This window comes from Oxyura jamaicensis, chromosome Z (assembly GCF_011077185.1).
Source record: "Oxyura jamaicensis isolate SHBP4307 breed ruddy duck chromosome Z, BPBGC_Ojam_1.0, whole genome shotgun sequence".
Classification (NCBI taxonomy): Eukaryota; Metazoa; Chordata; class Aves; order Anseriformes; family Anatidae; genus Oxyura; species Oxyura jamaicensis.
The window spans coordinates 4,190,864-4,208,242 of NC_048926.1; the positions used below are offsets into that span (position 1 = coordinate 4,190,864).

A 17,379-nucleotide genomic window follows, 5' to 3' on the forward strand; every position below is an offset into this window, starting at 1 on the left:
AGGAAAGGAAAGGAAAGGAAAGGAAAGGAAAGGAAAGGAAAGGAAAGGAAAGGAAAGGAAAGGAAAGGAAAGGAAAGGAAAGGAAAGGAAAGGAAAGGAAAGGAAAGGAAAGGAAAGGGGAAAGAAGATAATACTTTGAGCACTCATTAAAGTTCACTTCTATGGAAAATGGCACCCCAACCCAAGCTTAAGTTTTGCTAACTTGAGGATGACAGGAGTACAAGAATGAAGGATGGGGTGGAGTCATGCATGTAAGAGGTGTTTGGAAATAAAGGATATCATCTGAAACTATATTTAAAGAATGCTCTCTGCAAAATAACGTGAACAGAGTGCCTCAGAATGAGTGTTGTTCCAAATTGAGCTAAATATTCAAAACTAGGACAAAACTACAGCAGCCTTGAACCAACCTTTCCCCCTTGCTAACATCCTAGAAGGAAGAAATCCAAACAGACCCAGCTTAGAGCTCTTTAAATGGGACCTGTAAATCAACTGAGAAACAAGGACATGAGTCTTCAGCAGGATTTCAGGAGCCCTAGTTACAGTGGATAGTATGCCTTCGAGATTGGCATGTCCTAACCTTCCTCATGCTTCCTCTGACAGCTTTACATTTTTCACAGGCTGTGTGCTGGTTGTTTGGCTGTTTCCCTTCCTATTTCCATTGGAAAATGGGAAATAGGAAAACCTGACCAATCTGGAATAAGGGTAGCAGTACAGTCGCTTTTTCTTTCTGAACAAAGGGAAATAGATATTATCTTCTTAATAGTGGGCTCTAACTGCTGAGGAGATGAAGAGGAGAGCCTCAGAGTCAAAGGCAGTTCGAGGAGTTTCATTCTCATTATATCTCAATGGAGTGAAGCAAATAAATTGCGCAAGGAGACATATGGAAGCTCACTACGCAAATGGCCTATTTAAGGCTCTTACTTCCTAATTAGGTCCTGGTGTCAGGAGGTTGGTAACAATTATTCACACATAGATCATTTGGATACAATACAAACTGTTCTAAAACCCAAACCATCATAATGGCATGCAATAAAAAGAAGCCCTATTTAGCTTGATCTTTTTAGGCTCTTTCACTTAGCACTTGGAATATCAGTTCCTGTGCTGCACACATCCTACATTTCACGTCTAACAATCCAATAACAGGTTTGGAAGGGGAAAAGGAAGCAACAAAACCCTTCACAGCCACAACCCTTTGTTCTTACCTTGTTCACAGATTTCGTCACTGGACTCTGCACAGGGAACCCACACTCTCTTCCCAAATTCTTCATCTGGCTCTGTGGTGTTTCCCAGAGCAAAGAGAAAAGAGAAAAGAAAGAATCTTCATTGTGGGCATGACCGTGAGGAAAACAGTTACAAGTATCCAAAGTTTTGCTCTTTTCCAGTTCATTACATCTTTACATCTTTCTGCGTGCCCACCACCCCCTGAGCACACGGTGCTGGGGTTCACCCCTGGCTGCCTCATCCCTGCTCAGTTCTGGAAGGTCCCCCAGGCTTCTCCTCAACCCATGCAGATGGGCAGATTTCTCCTCTGGGTGGCCCAGGCAAACACAGTGGCAACATGGGGCCACCTCGGCTCTCCCTGGTAGCCACAGGGTGCGTCCCAAGCCGTGATAGTTGGGAGTGAAGCCACTGATCCCTAGGACAGCCCGCTCTGGGGAGGCTTGGGAAGAGCAGCACGGTGTCCCATGATGCCAACCCATCTGCTTTGTTTAAGAGTTAAAGCAGGGAGCTGAAGCCAAGGATTACCACATTGCAAAACCATTTAAAACAGAATAAGTGGTTGTGATTCAGCATCATGACTGTGGCAAACCCACTCTGCCCTGTGATTCCACGCTTCTGGTACAAAAATGAGATCTTCCCTTCTCCCCCTCGCAACTCCTCTCCCCCTTTGTCCACCTCTAAAGCCCTTCACACGAAGGTGAAATATTTCACATTTTCACCTGGGTAATGCAGATCAGAGAGCGTTTGCTTTGCTTTGCTTTTCACTGATTTTGCCCAAGGCATCCTTTTAAGCGGCAGCCTGTGCAAAGATAATAGGTGGCACAATTCTCTGTAACTGGAATCAGCAACAAATCAGCCATCTGCCACTCCAGGGGTCTGAGATTAACCCAGCTACTGGACTGTGACTGCAAAGCATTTGCACATTTAGATTACAGAAATGCGAGGCTACAAGTCCAAGAAAAATAAGACTGGGAGTGGGGAAGGTGTGTGGAGAAGGGGTGCAAGATAGCCTTGGAAGAGTCCTCTGGATAAACCCTTACAGGTGAAAGTCATCTCATAACAACTCCAAGCAAGCAAGGTTTCAGTATAGAGTGTTAAAAGGAAAAGAGGTTTGAAGTAAGCAACTGGAGATTCATGAGATATCATCTTTCAGGGAAATACACCCAGAGACACCTCTGATACAGGGAGGAATAAAGACAAAGATGTTCAGCTGCATTGTCACTACATTGCAATGCTCAGTGGGATGTCATGGCCAGATGGTTTACCTGGACTATTTGGGAGGAGAAACATTTCTGCCCCAAGATGGACAAGCTCCCTTACAAAAGTTCCCTTACTCCAGAGGACTGCCAAGACACCGAAGAAATAGAAGAGGTCTGTGCTCTGAAATATAAAGCTTTAGGAAGGTCTCTTCATTTGCTGTCCTCAGTTTACCTTCCCAAATGACACACAATACAATGCTACTCTGTGCGCATGGATGCTGTTGGTCTACATTAACTTTTTGTCCATACATTTGAGATCCTCTCTATAAATCTGTTAGGTAATTGTTATTTGTTAAGTGGAGTATTAAGGGGTGTAATTGTGTAGGAAATACAAGCTGGTGCACATCTAGAAGTGTGAGCCATGCTTTGTGCAGGTGCATGAGGCTTAGGAAAGTTGCCAGGGTCTCCTTTGCTCAGTTTCATGTGGGCTTTAATCCCCACTCCTGCCATTTGCTTTTGCAGGTTGGCATCCCATGCTGAGGGATCTCAGGTTAAAAAGAGGGGGCTGTGCCCACAGGAAGAGGAGCAGCACCAGCCAAAACCATTAGCAAGGGAATTTCAGTCAAGATCCACATAGTTATGTGCCCTGGGTGAGGTTGGTAGCTTGACTACATGGCTCATCTCACCGAGAAAGAAGAGACAACAGAAAAGCAAACAGCAAGACCATGTCTGCATACCCAAGCACATATTTTTATATATGTACTTTATTCACTAAGACCAGGTGGGATCTGATGGAAGGCATGCTGACTTTTGCCATGTTTTTTTCACCCACTCCAACGTTTCCTGGCCAAGCACAGAAAAACTCTCACCTGTGTCAAAGAACAAAGAGCAAGAAGAGGCAAGAGCATCTCCTTTGCTCCAGACCAAATCAGGCTGCAACAACCTTGTCAGCCAAGGTCAAAGCACAGCTGGGAGGAGGAATGGAGAGAAACCCATTACTGTAGACATCCTCCCTACAATGCTGGCGAGTGTTACCCCAGGAATGAGTGCCTATCCTAACAGTGTTAATTTGGGACTGAGCCTGGAGAAGAGGAGGATGAGGACAGAGGGCTGGATAATACATTTAAGCCACACCGCGTTTCCCTCCATTTATCACACTGTTTCCAAAAGGCGTTACCTGAGCAGAATCAGGTGCTCCAAAACCAGGCCTACGTGTCCAAAAACAAATGCGAGGTTTAAAGTGGTTTGGATATGTACTAGGGCAGGATTTTCAGGTGAGGGAGATGTCACGGGGATCCCACACCTGGGACCATGAACTGGGCCAAGCTAACCACCCCCAAACTCCTGAGACGTGGCAAGCTAATGAGCTGCTGCCCCTGCTTTGGAAAACCCTCCTTGAACTTGACCTGCTGGCTGTGTCAGTGATGCAGCTGCTGGTAAAACAGGATCTGGACCTGTTTTCAAACCCAAAGGCAGGAGTTTCTCTTTCCCCAGTCCCCGATTTCTGCAAAGTCAACCTGAAATGTCAGATTCAAATCCCAGCACGAGTCAGAAAGAAATGTGCGGTGGGGGGACAGATTTTTGCATTGAGTTCCAAATACTGGGCTCCTGCAAGAATGCTTGTGCTGGTAACCATTTTTAAATGGTTAAAAATTTTTTTAAAAGGGTTCGTTCCCCCCCCTGCCCCCCCCCCCCCCCCCAAAAAAAAAAAAAAAAAAGCTATTAAAAAGCTATTTGCATGTACCTTTACCTAGCTTGTGAATTAAGGGAAGAGGGGAGCCAGAGGGCAAAAGGTTTTCTTTCAGACAAAAGTGGCAGCAAAACTCCAGGTGAATCAACCAACCTTAGAAATTGCTGTCAAAGTTTCAGCCCCGTATGATGATTACTAGTTTTTTTTTACCCAGGCTGATTTGGAGGAAGGGGTTTTAGCACCAGAAACCCCTGAATGGCATGAAGCGGGGGTGCAGCAGAGCCAGGCGTCTGCACCAGGCAGCCTGGAAACTGCCTCATCCCTCACCAAATGAGAAGCGCTGGGGAGCAGCGAGGCAGGCGACGCTGCACCTTGCAGAGCTTCGCGTGTCCTACAAGTAACCTTGCATCATGATACAGAGCAGCGAGAGCAGCCTTATGGGTACTGCGAGAGGAGGAGGACAGTGAGGAGGAGAAGGAGTGGCAACGGGAAAACAATCAGAAAACTCCCGGGGAATCAGGTCTTCTCTTCCTTGCTAGGAAAAACACATGAAAATTAAAAATCCCTCTACGCAGGGATTGCAGGAGAGGTGGGCAGGAGGGGATTTATTCCTCGTTCTCGGTTACCCACTTATAATCCTATAGTCGAGAGCTTGATAATGCACACACCCAGGCTAGAAATGGGGGGAAAAAACAGAATTTCTGTCCAGTGCTTGCCATGCTGTGCCCAGGGGCAGTGCTGCTGGGGCTGTCAGGGGCTGCCCAGCTCTCGGCCACCCCCTTGCTCTACCTGGACCTATGCAAAGCCAAGGACAAGGATCCCTAAATCCTGCCGAGGGTGGAATGGAAAGGAAGAGAGTCGCGTTTAAAAGGCAAAGGAGGAGGGAGAAGGCTCCTGAAGCCGGCTGGCGGCCCCGCGCCACAGCCATTCTCATTCCCGGCACGTTTCACTGCTCTCGAGAGCAGCCCTGCTTGGAAATATTAGTGCGGCACAGAGCGCCGGTTTCGAGTCGCTGCAGCTCCTTCTTGGCACCGGTTCAGCTTTTTGTCTTTTCTTCTCCTCCAAGCGCCCAGCGGAGGGAGGAGGAGAGAAAGGACGAAAACAAGGCGCTCTGCTCTGCCGCCGCCTGCCTCCCCAGGCCCCCCCCCGGCATCTCCCCGCATCCCCAGCCTGCTCCCAACCACCCCACTCAGCAAACCAAAACCTCTTCCCACAGCAGGCCATTCGTAGCCTCCTTCCCACCTCCCACCACCCCTTTTCATCGCTCTCTCCTTTGTGCTCCTCTAAATTTTTCCAGCCAAGCGTTGCAACCTTCCACCCCCCCTTCTTTCTCCTCCACCCCAGCCCTCCCACTTCTTCCATTGGAAAAAAAAAAAAAAAAAAATAAAAATGAAAATCGTGCCATGCTTGCCAATGCCCTGGCATCTCTACACAGCTGCAACAGCAGCAACCCCGAGCACCGCCAGCCCCCCCAGGTGCCTGTGAGCCGGGGGACCCTGGGCACTCGCATGCACACCCACGTGCGCATCGGTGGACACTCTCCTTCTGCATCCCTTGACATCGCTTTAAATACAAACTTCCTGCAAGCCTGCCTTTGGAAGCCGAATCCCTCCTCGTGCTCACGGGGCGGGTGAGAAATAGAGGCGGCATAGCGAGGGAGGGAGGGTGTATTTTTTTAAGCAACCCAAACATGGCACAGAGCTCTTCCCCCAACTTCTTCCCAGCCTGCTGTGCTGGCAGCCAGCTGCTTGTTTCAGCCTGGCACCAGCTTCCATTTGTTTTTCTCTGCTCTTAAACCCCATCTTCCAAAATATTTTTTTTTTTTTTTTTTTTTTTTTTTTTTTTCTCTCTCTCTCTCTCTCTCTCTTTCTTTTTAATCCTTTTTCCCTCTTAGCATGCCCACATGCCTACAGGAGGGGTTCCACCCTGCTCCCACCCACAAATCCAAAGCAGCACGTGCAGAAGGAGCGGCAACAAGAGTGAAACATGATGCAACACTCAATGCACCAAGAGGGAGGGGGGAGAAGAACCCATATGTACACACAACATATGTATGCTCTTCTCCGAGGAAGAAGGAGGGAGGGCAAGATGCCCTGCAAGCAGGCAGAGCAATCCTCACACGTGCCAGGATGAGAAAGTGCCAGCCCCTCTCCATGGGGGAGGTTTGGTGGAGGGAGCAAAATGTGTTTTCCCCATGGGAAAGGACCCAGCTGAGCCGTGACTCCAGTTAAACCAGAGTTTGAAATACTGATGTGCACATGATGGGGATAACATGGTGTAAAGGGCACCTCATCTGGTGCCTGGAGGAATGAGAGATTTGGGGAGAAAATCATAGTAATGATGTTTGTGATGCTGCAGAGAGGGGAGAAGATACACTGAGGATTTTAGCATGGTGAAAGCGATGGCAGAAGAGCATCAAGCTTCAGGCCAGGCTGGAGTCCCAGAGCAGAGTACGGCCCCGTGAGCAGTCAGTGGTGGTAGGGGTTTTTTGATGAGCCTGGCTGGGCTCCCTCGTCCACCAGGACACATCAGAGATGGCTATGTGGAAGCCAGGGTAGGAGGAGGGCTGCGTGACAGATGGTCACGAGCTGCATCCCAACCCTGATGCCTCCAGTCCCTGCGGCACTGAGTCCTTTGGGAGGTACAGAAAGCATCCAGATGCTTCTCCCCAACCACACTCTGGCCACCTGAGGGAACAGCAGAACCGGCTTGAAAGTGGGGTCTTGGAGACAGACAGACAGACAGACAGCATGCTCGGGGTGGTACAGACAAAACAACAGTGTCCTGAGCAGCTGCCTAATATGTATCTTGGCAAAATCTTGCCTGGCAGTGGATGAAGCAGAAATCGCAGGCTGGAATCGTAAACCCGTCAGTTGGTCTGACTTTTGCTTCCCTGGCCTGCACATCTGATGCAGCAGGAAAGTGGAGGGCTGGTGGCACCCTGACCCTGCCAGGAGCCACACGGAGGAGCTGAGCCTTCGGCTGCTGCCAGATGCATGGGGAGCAGCCGAGGGGCAGGCACTGGAGGGGATGTAAAACAAGCAGGCTCCTCGCTGTGCCATACTCATTAAGGGACACGTGTGGGCACACACTTAGAGCCTGTCCCCATGCCCTTAGGAGCATCTCCGCCACTGGGCCATGTCCCCTGTGCAGGGCTGCACTGGGAGCTTTCTCCAGCACGGCTGGTGCTCGCTGGGTTGGATGGAGCGCTGCCCAGAGAAGGCCACCAGATGCCTTCCTTTGAGCTGCGGCTTCGCTATCTGAAGCCTTTTGCACAAGGATCTCACCCAGCACTGGCAATGGCTCATCCCAACATCTGCTTCCAAACAGAGCCATCATCAATCCAAATCCCCTGCCAGCAAGCTCACTGGATGATTTTCTCTCTCTCTGCTGTTCCTCAGGATTAGGGTGGGTGTCTGCCCTTCCCTCTGGCCCTGAGGACACGGTGCTGGTGTCTGGCAAGGCAGACGAGTCCCTGATGTGCCTCCGTGGTGAAGGAGACCCTGGGACCTCAGTCAAAGGCCACCACAGAGAAGATCAGTGCCTGGAGCTATCTGCAGCTCGTTGAATGGACTCCTATATAGAGGCACTTTCCAATTCTTTGAGTGGAAAGGAACTATAAATAAAAGATATTAGAGACTAACAAGTTCTCAGCTGCAAACCAGAGTGGGAAAGAATATTTTAGCATCCTCTTTCTAGGCACATTAACTATTGGCAGACGTGATCATTCGGGTCTTCAGAGCTGAAAACTTCACACAGCATGCAGCATGTCGAGTCCACACACTCCATCTCTGGTTTCAACAGCTCTAAAATCTACACTGACCTATGTTACACCCCCTGTGCACAGACAGCTTCCAAACACCGTGTCACTTGGGGGTTAAGGCAGTAAACATACACTCTGAGGTGATCTTTTCCAGGCTAAACTGGGGGCCACTGCTGCTGTAAGCTCACAATAGATGGTGCCTAAGCATTTTTATCAACTGGCTTCTAATGCTTTCCTTCCCAGAGTGAGCAAGCACTTTGTATCAATCTGGCTTGCTTTAGTGCAGTGACCCAGTGCTGTGCTCCGCTGCGGAAAGTTCAGGTCCCAGCTGTGGGGCTAAACTCTTGCTGACACTGTGCTGATTTCTCTGCCTCTGTCACCCACACTGCCAGGGAGAAGTGTGTTGTTTTTTTCAGGCTGAGAAAGAGAGAAAAAAAAAATCCTGCAAAATGCAGAGAAGATGAGACAAAGGAGAAGGGGAAGAAGGCAATGCCAATGTGCACTGTTAGGTTGAGGACAGGAAATCCTTTGGACAGCACAGGGCACTTCATTGCTTTATTCTTTTTCTTTCTCCTGCCAAGGCGAAGATCTCGCTGGAGAGGCAATTAAAATGTTACGGGCAAGGAAAAGCATCCACTTTTAGGATGCCTTGAAGGACTTTTGTGTGTGCAAAAGCGCACAGGGAGACATTCACAGGGGGAAATCGCTATGAGTGATGTGTGAACTACAAAAGGTTCAGTGGTTTGTTTTGGATAGGGATCCTCACATGCAGATGCTTATCTAAAGCCCTCAGTCTTCAGAGCAGGACTGGAAGTGTCTTAAGAACAGACCCTTCTTGCATGATTTCCAGTATCTCTCAGAGCAGTCGCTCATGCCAAAAATACCATGAAAACAGCTTTTTTTTTGGCTCTTCTGCTTCTGGTTCCAAGCAAAACCGAAAACCGCAAAGTCTTTGACTTTGGTTGAACTGCGCTTTTTTAATTTCAAGCCATCTTGGTTCTCATGACTGCACACAAATGAGGGAAATAAGGAAAAATGATCCTGTGATTCCATGGAAAACTTTAAGAGAATTGAAAACTGCCTGAAAACTGGCAATAAAATGAGCTGGCTTCCTTAAGAGAGAACTACAAGCCTTGGTTTCCCTGGAGTAGAGTACTTACTTATCTGTAAGCTGGCTATTCTGGCCACAGATAACATGCAAGATCTCAGCGCTCTCAATACAAATGAGCCTGTTAGCCTTGGGTGGCTATTAGCCAGTAAATACTATTGAATCAATAAACAAAATAAGGACTTTGAAGAGAGTCTTATTTCCCCAACCAATCTCGAAACTCATCAGATCTGCAGTGGCCGTAATTTGACAGAGAAGGAAGAAAGAAAACAGTTTGAACATGATACGGTGCTCTCCAGTTTTCTTAAATCAGAGTGTAATTGAGGTAAAATAGCCCAGGGATGGTGCTGTTGGAATGAAAGACGTATGTTTTGCTTAAGGCCTGGTTGTTGTAGGGCTGGTTTTAATCTATGGCTGGATTTACATCAGGGTATCTCAAGTAATGTTGCTCAATGGGTAAGGCAGATCAGAATTAGGCCAATGTGTTTTTAAGGATGTTGCCAGCTATCCTATGTCCCTGGACTATTCACCTTGGGAAGGATAAAAACACACCCATTCACTGCATGTATAGCAAGGAATGAATGTTTTGTCTACTGAAGACCCGGTGATGTTCTTGCTAAATGGTTCCTTGTAGTCTTCTATTTTTTCTGCCTTTACTATTATTTATTAGTTACTCAAGCCATGGTTTTCAGCCAAGTGGTTTGGAGACCAAGACTAGGGTCTTTAGATGGTACAAACTGGGATAACAATCCACATCAGCAGAAGGATGGACAAAGTCAGAGGAGATGTGACCACCAGTTTATACCACACAGACTTTCAAAACAGGGGCTTGGCCTTCCATTCAGCACAGTGCATACCATCTGAGTATCTTTTCACTGCAGCTTCAGCACTACTTGTGGGCAACCAAGAGAGACAGAAGAGGCCCAAGTCCCCGTCTGTGTGTATTGGGAGCACCTCTGTTGCACGCTGAGTGCTGAGCTCTTTGCAAAATCCATGCATCGTGTCCTACTAAGAACGGGAGGAGGCTGATCATTTTTTGTCAAAGTTTGGCTCCTCTTTTGCTTCTCAGTTTAGCTGGTGGGAGGAAGGGATGGATTTAACTTTTGGCTTGAAGGAAAGAAAGTAAAAAAATCTGGACACTCTCAAGAGTTGAGAAATCCGGCCCTGAGCTTTTTTTTTGAAAAAGCAACCCATTCTGTCTAGTCATTACCCTTTTCTCTGCCTGTTACTAACACAGAGAACGTTTCCTTGCAGGAAACGTTGGCGAGGGATCGGGGTTCCCATTCACTCATGCTGTTTACTGCTCCCACGAGACCCCAGGCTTCAGCGACGATTGAGCAGACCGCTCTGCAGGTGCACGGTTTATGCGCCAAAATGGGCTGTAAATCAGAGCAGAGGAAGAAAGGGCTGTAACAGTGCTTGTTTGTAGAAGCGACCACTGGAAAGGGATGCTGACCATGTTCATTTTACAGGTCTGATCTCCTAAACCTGCCCTTCCTCACTCTGCTCCCAAGGGACTGGGTCCCAGGTTGGAAATCTAAGGAGAATACCAATAATTTGCCAGAGATTACACACATGGTGAACTTGTCCCTGATCTCCGTTATTGGTTTTCAAAAACAGGAATTCTCATACCCTTTTGGACAGATGGCTGGTCCTATTACTTCTTATGTTAGATTTCCCATTGAGGCTGAAAGCAAATCCACGTTCAAGCTGAAAGTAAACAACCTGCAAATTCAAAAGGCATTAACTCTAACTGCCAAAGCATTTGCTGCGTATGCCGCAGATGTCAAATAGACAGTTTCCCACAGCACTGAGCCTAGACACATAGCTAAGTTACACAGCAAAACCTTCCACCCAGCCTGAAAAACCATCCTGTGCAAAACTCACTCCCCTTGTTGGCATTCTAGGGCTGGAGCCTCAGCTGGAGCGAATTAATGGCGTTGCCCTGATTTGAATAGAGCTATGCCAATTTATACCAGATGAGGATTTCACTGTTTGGAGGATGAGTGGGAAATGGCTACCCGCTACTATTTATTTACATTTTTTTAACACTGTGATTTGAGAAAAAAATAAAAGGTGGTGTATTTTAAAGAGTGAAGAGCGCTAACTAAGGATCTCCTTTTCTGTGTCCTGAATTTCTAAAGGAACCTATCACAGATCTTGGTCCTATAGGATCAGGCTTTACAGAAAAATGCATACAAATAGTAAAATATATAAATACAAACAATGGAAATTACACAACTTATTTTGAATCCTGATGCCTCCCAAAATGCCAAAAACAGTTAACTGGGAACCCAAGCACGACATTGCTGTGGGATTGCAGGAAACTCAGAAAGTGGAAAGGACTGAATAAGGAGGTCTCTTGTTTCCAGACAGAGCTGAATGAAGAGGACAAAAACCATGAAACCAAACCACATAAACAAAAAAACCCTACCCATATGCTCTGAAATGCTCTGAACATTAGTACATTAGTATCATGGTGTGCTTTTCAGCTGTAAAGATGTGCAAATTTGCTTTTCTTATGTATTTTGGTGTAAACCCTGAACAGAATCCTAGTTCCGCAAACTGGGATTCATTCCATTTACATCAGTGCAATCTCATGGTGTACATTCAGGAAAGGTTACCCAAATTAGGCCTATGATTTATTCTTTAGCATAGAAGGCCTGGTTCTCAGACTCAGATGTGCCTTGAATTTCCCCAAAGTAACCTGGAGGTCAAATATTGCACCAATAGAAATTACTGGAGAATTTTAAGATGAGGATAATGGGAAGACAGATGGCTAAACTGTTTAACTTAAAGACTCTAGACTGATGGGTCTTATCACAAATTTCACCTACTCCTTCCCCCAGCCATCCTTGTTTTCCCTTTACTCATCAGTGTAGCTGGCAATTAGTAATATTTTGCCTGTTTATAGAACCTTCCATCTGAGGAGCTAGAAACAATTTGTAAACATTAATGAACTAAGCTTCTTAGTACCCCCTGTGAGACCGATACTGCTATCTCCTTCATGCAGATTGGGGAAGAGGTGCACCTTTGCTGCAGGTCAGAGTCGGGCAGCAGCAAAGCTGGGAAGAGGTTCTGAACCCTGAACCCACACTTCCCTGTGCTTTCAGATCAAATACACAGCTCAAATACCTATGTCCTTGGGTGTGGGGATGTGTCCAGCAATTTGCAGTGCTGGTAATTATCTCTGGGGTCTGCCGGTGTGCACTGCTTTGTGGGAGGCTGGAAACACAGAGGGTTAAGGTTCTCCCCATGCAGAGGACTCAGGTCCCACTTCCTCACTGACAGAAACAGAACAGAGATGTCATCCATCCTCATCCAAAACAACCACTCACAGATAACACCCTCTATAAAATATGATTTCCTAGTACACAGGAGGGAAAATTGGGAAAGTGCTTGTCTTGACTCATTTTTTAATAGTATCACCAATCCTGGACAAAACAACACAAAGGTCCATGAGGGTTCCTTTACTTTTATTTGCATTTTTAATTGTCCTTATCTTTTTCTCATGTAGAGGAAAGGTTCAATCCTGCTTGCAAGTCACAATGGCAGAGGGAAATTTAGTGCACTTTAAAGAAAATCTGAAGGTCTGCTTAGATCCTAGACAAGCCTTAGGACAAGACAGGCATAGATCAGACATGGTTTTGTTGTTATTGTTGTTTTATTTTTATTTTTTCTCCAAAGTACAGTCTTATTGATTTAAGGGCAGCTAATGTCTGGTACCTATTTGAAACATATTTCCACATAGTCCTTCTCCAACTGCATGGCAATCGGACAATTTCCATGATGATTCTACTGTCTAAAAATACACATCTCCCCCTCTCTCCAATTTATCACTGAGCCAGTCAGCCTGTTTATTGTTGAAGTTTTGCCCATTTAATAGTGCACTTAGGAAAGCTTAATACAAACATTGACCAATTCATCGCTGTCACAAAAAGAAAAGCCTTAGAAATCATTCATCTAAGCAGGAGTCAAGAGCAAGAGTCTCTTATTTAGAGATCAGTCAATAAGAAACAATGTTATGGAAGCTATTCTAAGCAGACTAGATTTTAAAAATAAATAAATAAACTTTTTTTTTTTTTTTTTTTTTTTTTTCACAGAGAGAAACTGAGGAGAATAACAAACAAACTGTTCTGTTTTGCTTTCAAAATTTGCTGGTGAACTTAAATCCCAGAAACAGGGCACTGCAGAAGAGACAGGCATTTGACATATTCAGAGTGTTGATTTGTGAACTATTAGCAGATTGCTATTTGCCTAAAAATATGTATTTGAAATTCCTTTCTAAAAACTCTTCTTGATCTCTTCCCAATTCATGAGCTGTTAAATGTCTGTTCGACACGGCAGTGTTTGTCTCCTGAACAGAGGGACATTACAATCCCTAGAAGCAGGTTTCCAGCGGGATTATTAAAGGCACTATTCAGGAATATTCTTCAGAATCCACAGCCTCCACAAACACTCCAGCTCAAAAACATGTTTGTTGGAATATTTATCAAGAGCAAACACGACGGGATGGTGGAAGAAAGTATACAAAGTCTAACCAAGCTTATAAAAACCCAGCAGCTAATGAATACTTGTGGAAAATGTCTTACGGTATTTCCTCAGCTGCAGATGCTAATTAGGACAGCCTATAAAGCTAAAACTCTTTTGCTGTCTACCTTCTCGTCTGCTACAGAACTGAAAGCTACTTCCACAGGTCTTTTTATGACGCTCATCCCCTTTACATCTGCTGGATCCAGAAGCAGCTATTTCAACTTTTGTGTGCATATCAAATGGGTGAGGTATGAGCAACTGGACAGAGGCCCAGAAACTCATTTCACATAAGCTGCTTGATGGCTAACAGCTTTTCACCATCTCGCTAAAAAAAAAAAAAAAAAAAAAAAAAAAAGACCTACAACAGGTTTGAGCATATATGTAGATTGGTGAATATGTCTCACTGCCCAGCACTGGGTGACAGAAAAACAGTCTGGCCGAGGCTGGCAGGGACCTCTGGGTCCATCTGGTCCAACCCCTGTTCAAGCAGGGCCACCCAGACCAGGGTAGCCAGGACCACATCCAGGAGGCTTGTGAAGATCTCTAAGGAGGGGACTCCACAGCCTCTGGGCAGCCTGTGTCAGGGCTCAGTCACCACAGGGTTACACAGTATCACAGATTACTTCAGGATCCTTCCTTCAGTGACAAAACACCTTTTGGATGGGGACTTCTTCCATAATCAAGCACAGTAGGTGCCCAAAGAAACACAGAAAGCCCATACTGCTACAGGATATTGACCCAAAAGCACATGGCCGGGGAAGGGAGGAGAACTGCAAGAAAAACCAGTGGGCATCCTCAAGTCTACATGTCTGAGTGCTTGAGGATGGTGAATTACTGATGTTCAGCCAAGCCAAAATCTTCTCTTACTGAGTTCTAATACTGCTTAAACAAACAAACAAACAAAAAGACATTGTTTTTAGTTGACACCAACCCAAGGAAGCATTTGTAATGTGTGGTGTTGAGACATAGCAGGAGGCTAAAGTGAACTTTTCCATTGGAAAAATAAAAAATAAAATAATGTTGGGAGACAGTTAGCTCTTCTCCCACGAGCTATATTTTACAAACTCTGGGCCAAAATCCACTTGTAAAGTGGCGCTTAAACTCAGTGGGACTACTGAGGACCTCCTCTGCCACACTGTTGTTGGCAAAGTAAGACAGGCTGGGCTGTGGTCAGCCAGGCTGAATTGGTACCTGGGCTCCTCAAAATGTTATTGCAACACCGAGGCTCACCAGCGTATCTTGAAACTCACCACCGTACTTGTTTTCCAGTAATGCCTGACACTTCTTTTTCACCTGACTAATACTAAGACCCCTGGTAAGTTTTCAGAGCAGGAGTTTCCTGAAAATGATGTTCGCTCTGCTGTGCATGCAACCAGCTCACTAAATGACTAGATAGAGTTGTTCTCCTTTCTTTAAAGAAAATGCAAATCCCACTTCAATTCAAATACACTTTTATTTCACAAATTCCAGCTATTAGCTGAGTATATCATTCCTCATGTTTCTCTCTCCTCGAAGGTAAGGGAAAGCGATGGACCATTCCAGATTTTTACACACTGTCCTCTCCGGTCATGCATTGCTAGAGATGATACTGTATAATGCATGACTTACCTGCAAAGACATCGGAGGAGTAATGAAATAAGCAGATGCTCCGTCAGCAGGCTTTTAAAACATTGGTATTGCAATCTGAGATGCAGCCAGCCATTGCATGCATATGTCTTTTATTTATGGAGCTGATAAGGCTCGGTGTCAGACAGTCACATCGCCTTTTTACTTTAAGCCTTCCCCACTTTAAAGAAAGTTGCTGCCTGATTATTTTATTCTCATTCAAGTCCCAGATTTGGGAGGAAAAGCACAATTTACCTCCTGACTCATCTATTAAAAACAGAGGTCTAAAAAACAGACACCTTCATCCAAGCCAACCACCAGGGACTCCCTATAGGGTTTCCTCTCCTCCTAACGCTGATGATGCCTGAAATAGGTGGATCTCACTGGGGTTACCTATTTCACTCCACTGGCTAGGCAGGTTGCTCAGGACAACTTTCCCAGCTGAGTGCTAGGTGGCATGGGCACCTGTCACTGTAGATGTCCATGCTACCAGCGTTGTATGTGTTCACCCCATGTAATTTCAATTTTGAATACTCTTCTATCATAAGTATTGTTCCGGGCAATTTCATGACAGCACCGAACACATTTTCCCCCTAACTCCATTCCAAACATCAATGTGCTCAAAAAAAAAAAAAACAGGGAGAAAGGCTGGCATGAATCAAAGGGAAGAATGGTGTTAACATGAACAGCCACCAGACGAGAAGCACTTTGCACTATAAATAAAATAGTATTGCTCAGCTGCTCTAGGATCTAAGTTCTGAAGTCACCGAGTTGCACAGCTGTAGCTCAAGGGAGGATTTCAGTTCATGCTGAATGCTGTGTTTGATCACTGGTACATCACCCAAAGGTTCACAGTAGAACAGATGATGGGACACAGAAAAGCTCTTCTTCCTAGCACCGCCAAGGAAGCTGCTGCTTCCTGACTGACAGCTCCCCAGCCAGCTTATGTGCATCTAATTACCGAGCCGCAACCCAAATCAAAATGCCCCATTGCAGCTGGTGTCTCACTTAATCCATTCATAACACAAGCTAATTAGCATTGATGGTTTTGGGCAAGTTTATTCCAAATGTGGTCAAGTCCCAGGCTTTCAGCTTAGTTGCTAGGACCCATTGAGGATCCTGGGAGAGGCTGTGTTTCTGCCCAGAAGGCATTTTCTGCTCTGCTGATGGAGAGGCTTAGGAGTGGGGTCAGAGGAAGATGCTGCGCTCGGCTGGGATGAACACTGTCTACAAGTGCTGCTGCTGAGCTGCTCTTGCTGCTGTGCCCTGCCATCCTCCTCCATATGGAGGAGTCCATAATCAAGACACTTTGTAGTTTTCTTCCTGTCTGAATCTATATATTGTGACTGAGAAAAAATAAATAAATAAATAAATAAAAATACTTGGAAAGTGGGAGAAGTGAAGGAACAATTTTGTATTTTATATTATTCTTTGAGAGCAGAGCTGAGAAGACAGTTACCAGAGCTTTGCATTTCCTTTTCAGCCTATGGGATTAGAAGATGAGAGCAGGTGCTAATGGGAATTTTGCCCATGGCAGAAAATCAGGATCCTAAATCTTCTGTGCTGGAAATCACAACCCCCCCTAGCAATGACCTGTAATGGTTGCACTTGGAAATTGGTGATATAAGGAATTGTCACTTGGCAGAAAACCTACTTTACGCTCCTTCAGCGCTCCCCAATTTCAGTTTAATTTGTAACAGGATGCAAGTGTAAATGAACTGACAACAGAGCTATCAGCTATTCTGTTGGTAACACTCGGAGCAATAGTTTCGATTTGACTAGACACAGCTGTCCACTGCATGTAATGACCTTTAGCCCCGTCCTTGGCGAAATTCAATTCTCTCCATGTCTGACTCTGTCCATGGGGACTTGTGTAGCGGAGCTGCCAGAATAATCAGCACATTGCTTAATGACAGGCACTCCAACGAGCAACGCGATTGTGCATTGTCAGAAACGGAGCCCCCCAGCCCCAGGGAGGGGGTCCCCTGGCTATTCAGAAGGAAATAAAGCACTTCTAGAGGGGCAGATGTGACTGCGCATAGCCGGCGGTGCTACATGAGCATCACTGATGTGCTCAGCTCCTCGTGCATGTATGTAAACATAGAGTTGGCTCGTGTGTTTGTCAACAAAAATGCATTTTGATAAGATTCAGCTCTAAAAAGGGCTGGGATTTGCTGCTGAGCTGTGCTGCAGCACTGCAAAATGTATTCTACATTTTTCTAAGTCTAAACACTCTTACATCCCATATGGTGATGCTTAC

The 17,379-nt window shown here is 45.8% G+C and overlaps 1 protein-coding gene across 5 annotated transcripts in view; it reads right to left on the bottom strand.

Moving 5' to 3' along the window:
- SETBP1 (SET binding protein 1) overlaps positions 1 to 17,379 on the bottom strand; it is a 246,168-nt gene that overhangs the window by 140,697 nt on the left and 88,092 nt on the right. For 4 of the 5 annotated variants that reach the window (XM_035309239.1, XM_035309241.1, XM_035309238.1 and 1 more), the window contains one exon: positions 1,203 to 1,274. The exons of the other annotated variant lie outside the window; for it this stretch is intronic. In XM_035309239.1, the coding sequence (XP_035165130.1) occupies positions 1,203 to 1,274 (72 nt within the window). The remainder of the gene's footprint in view (positions 1 to 1,202; positions 1,275 to 17,379) is intronic. 5 annotated transcript variants of the gene reach the window in all.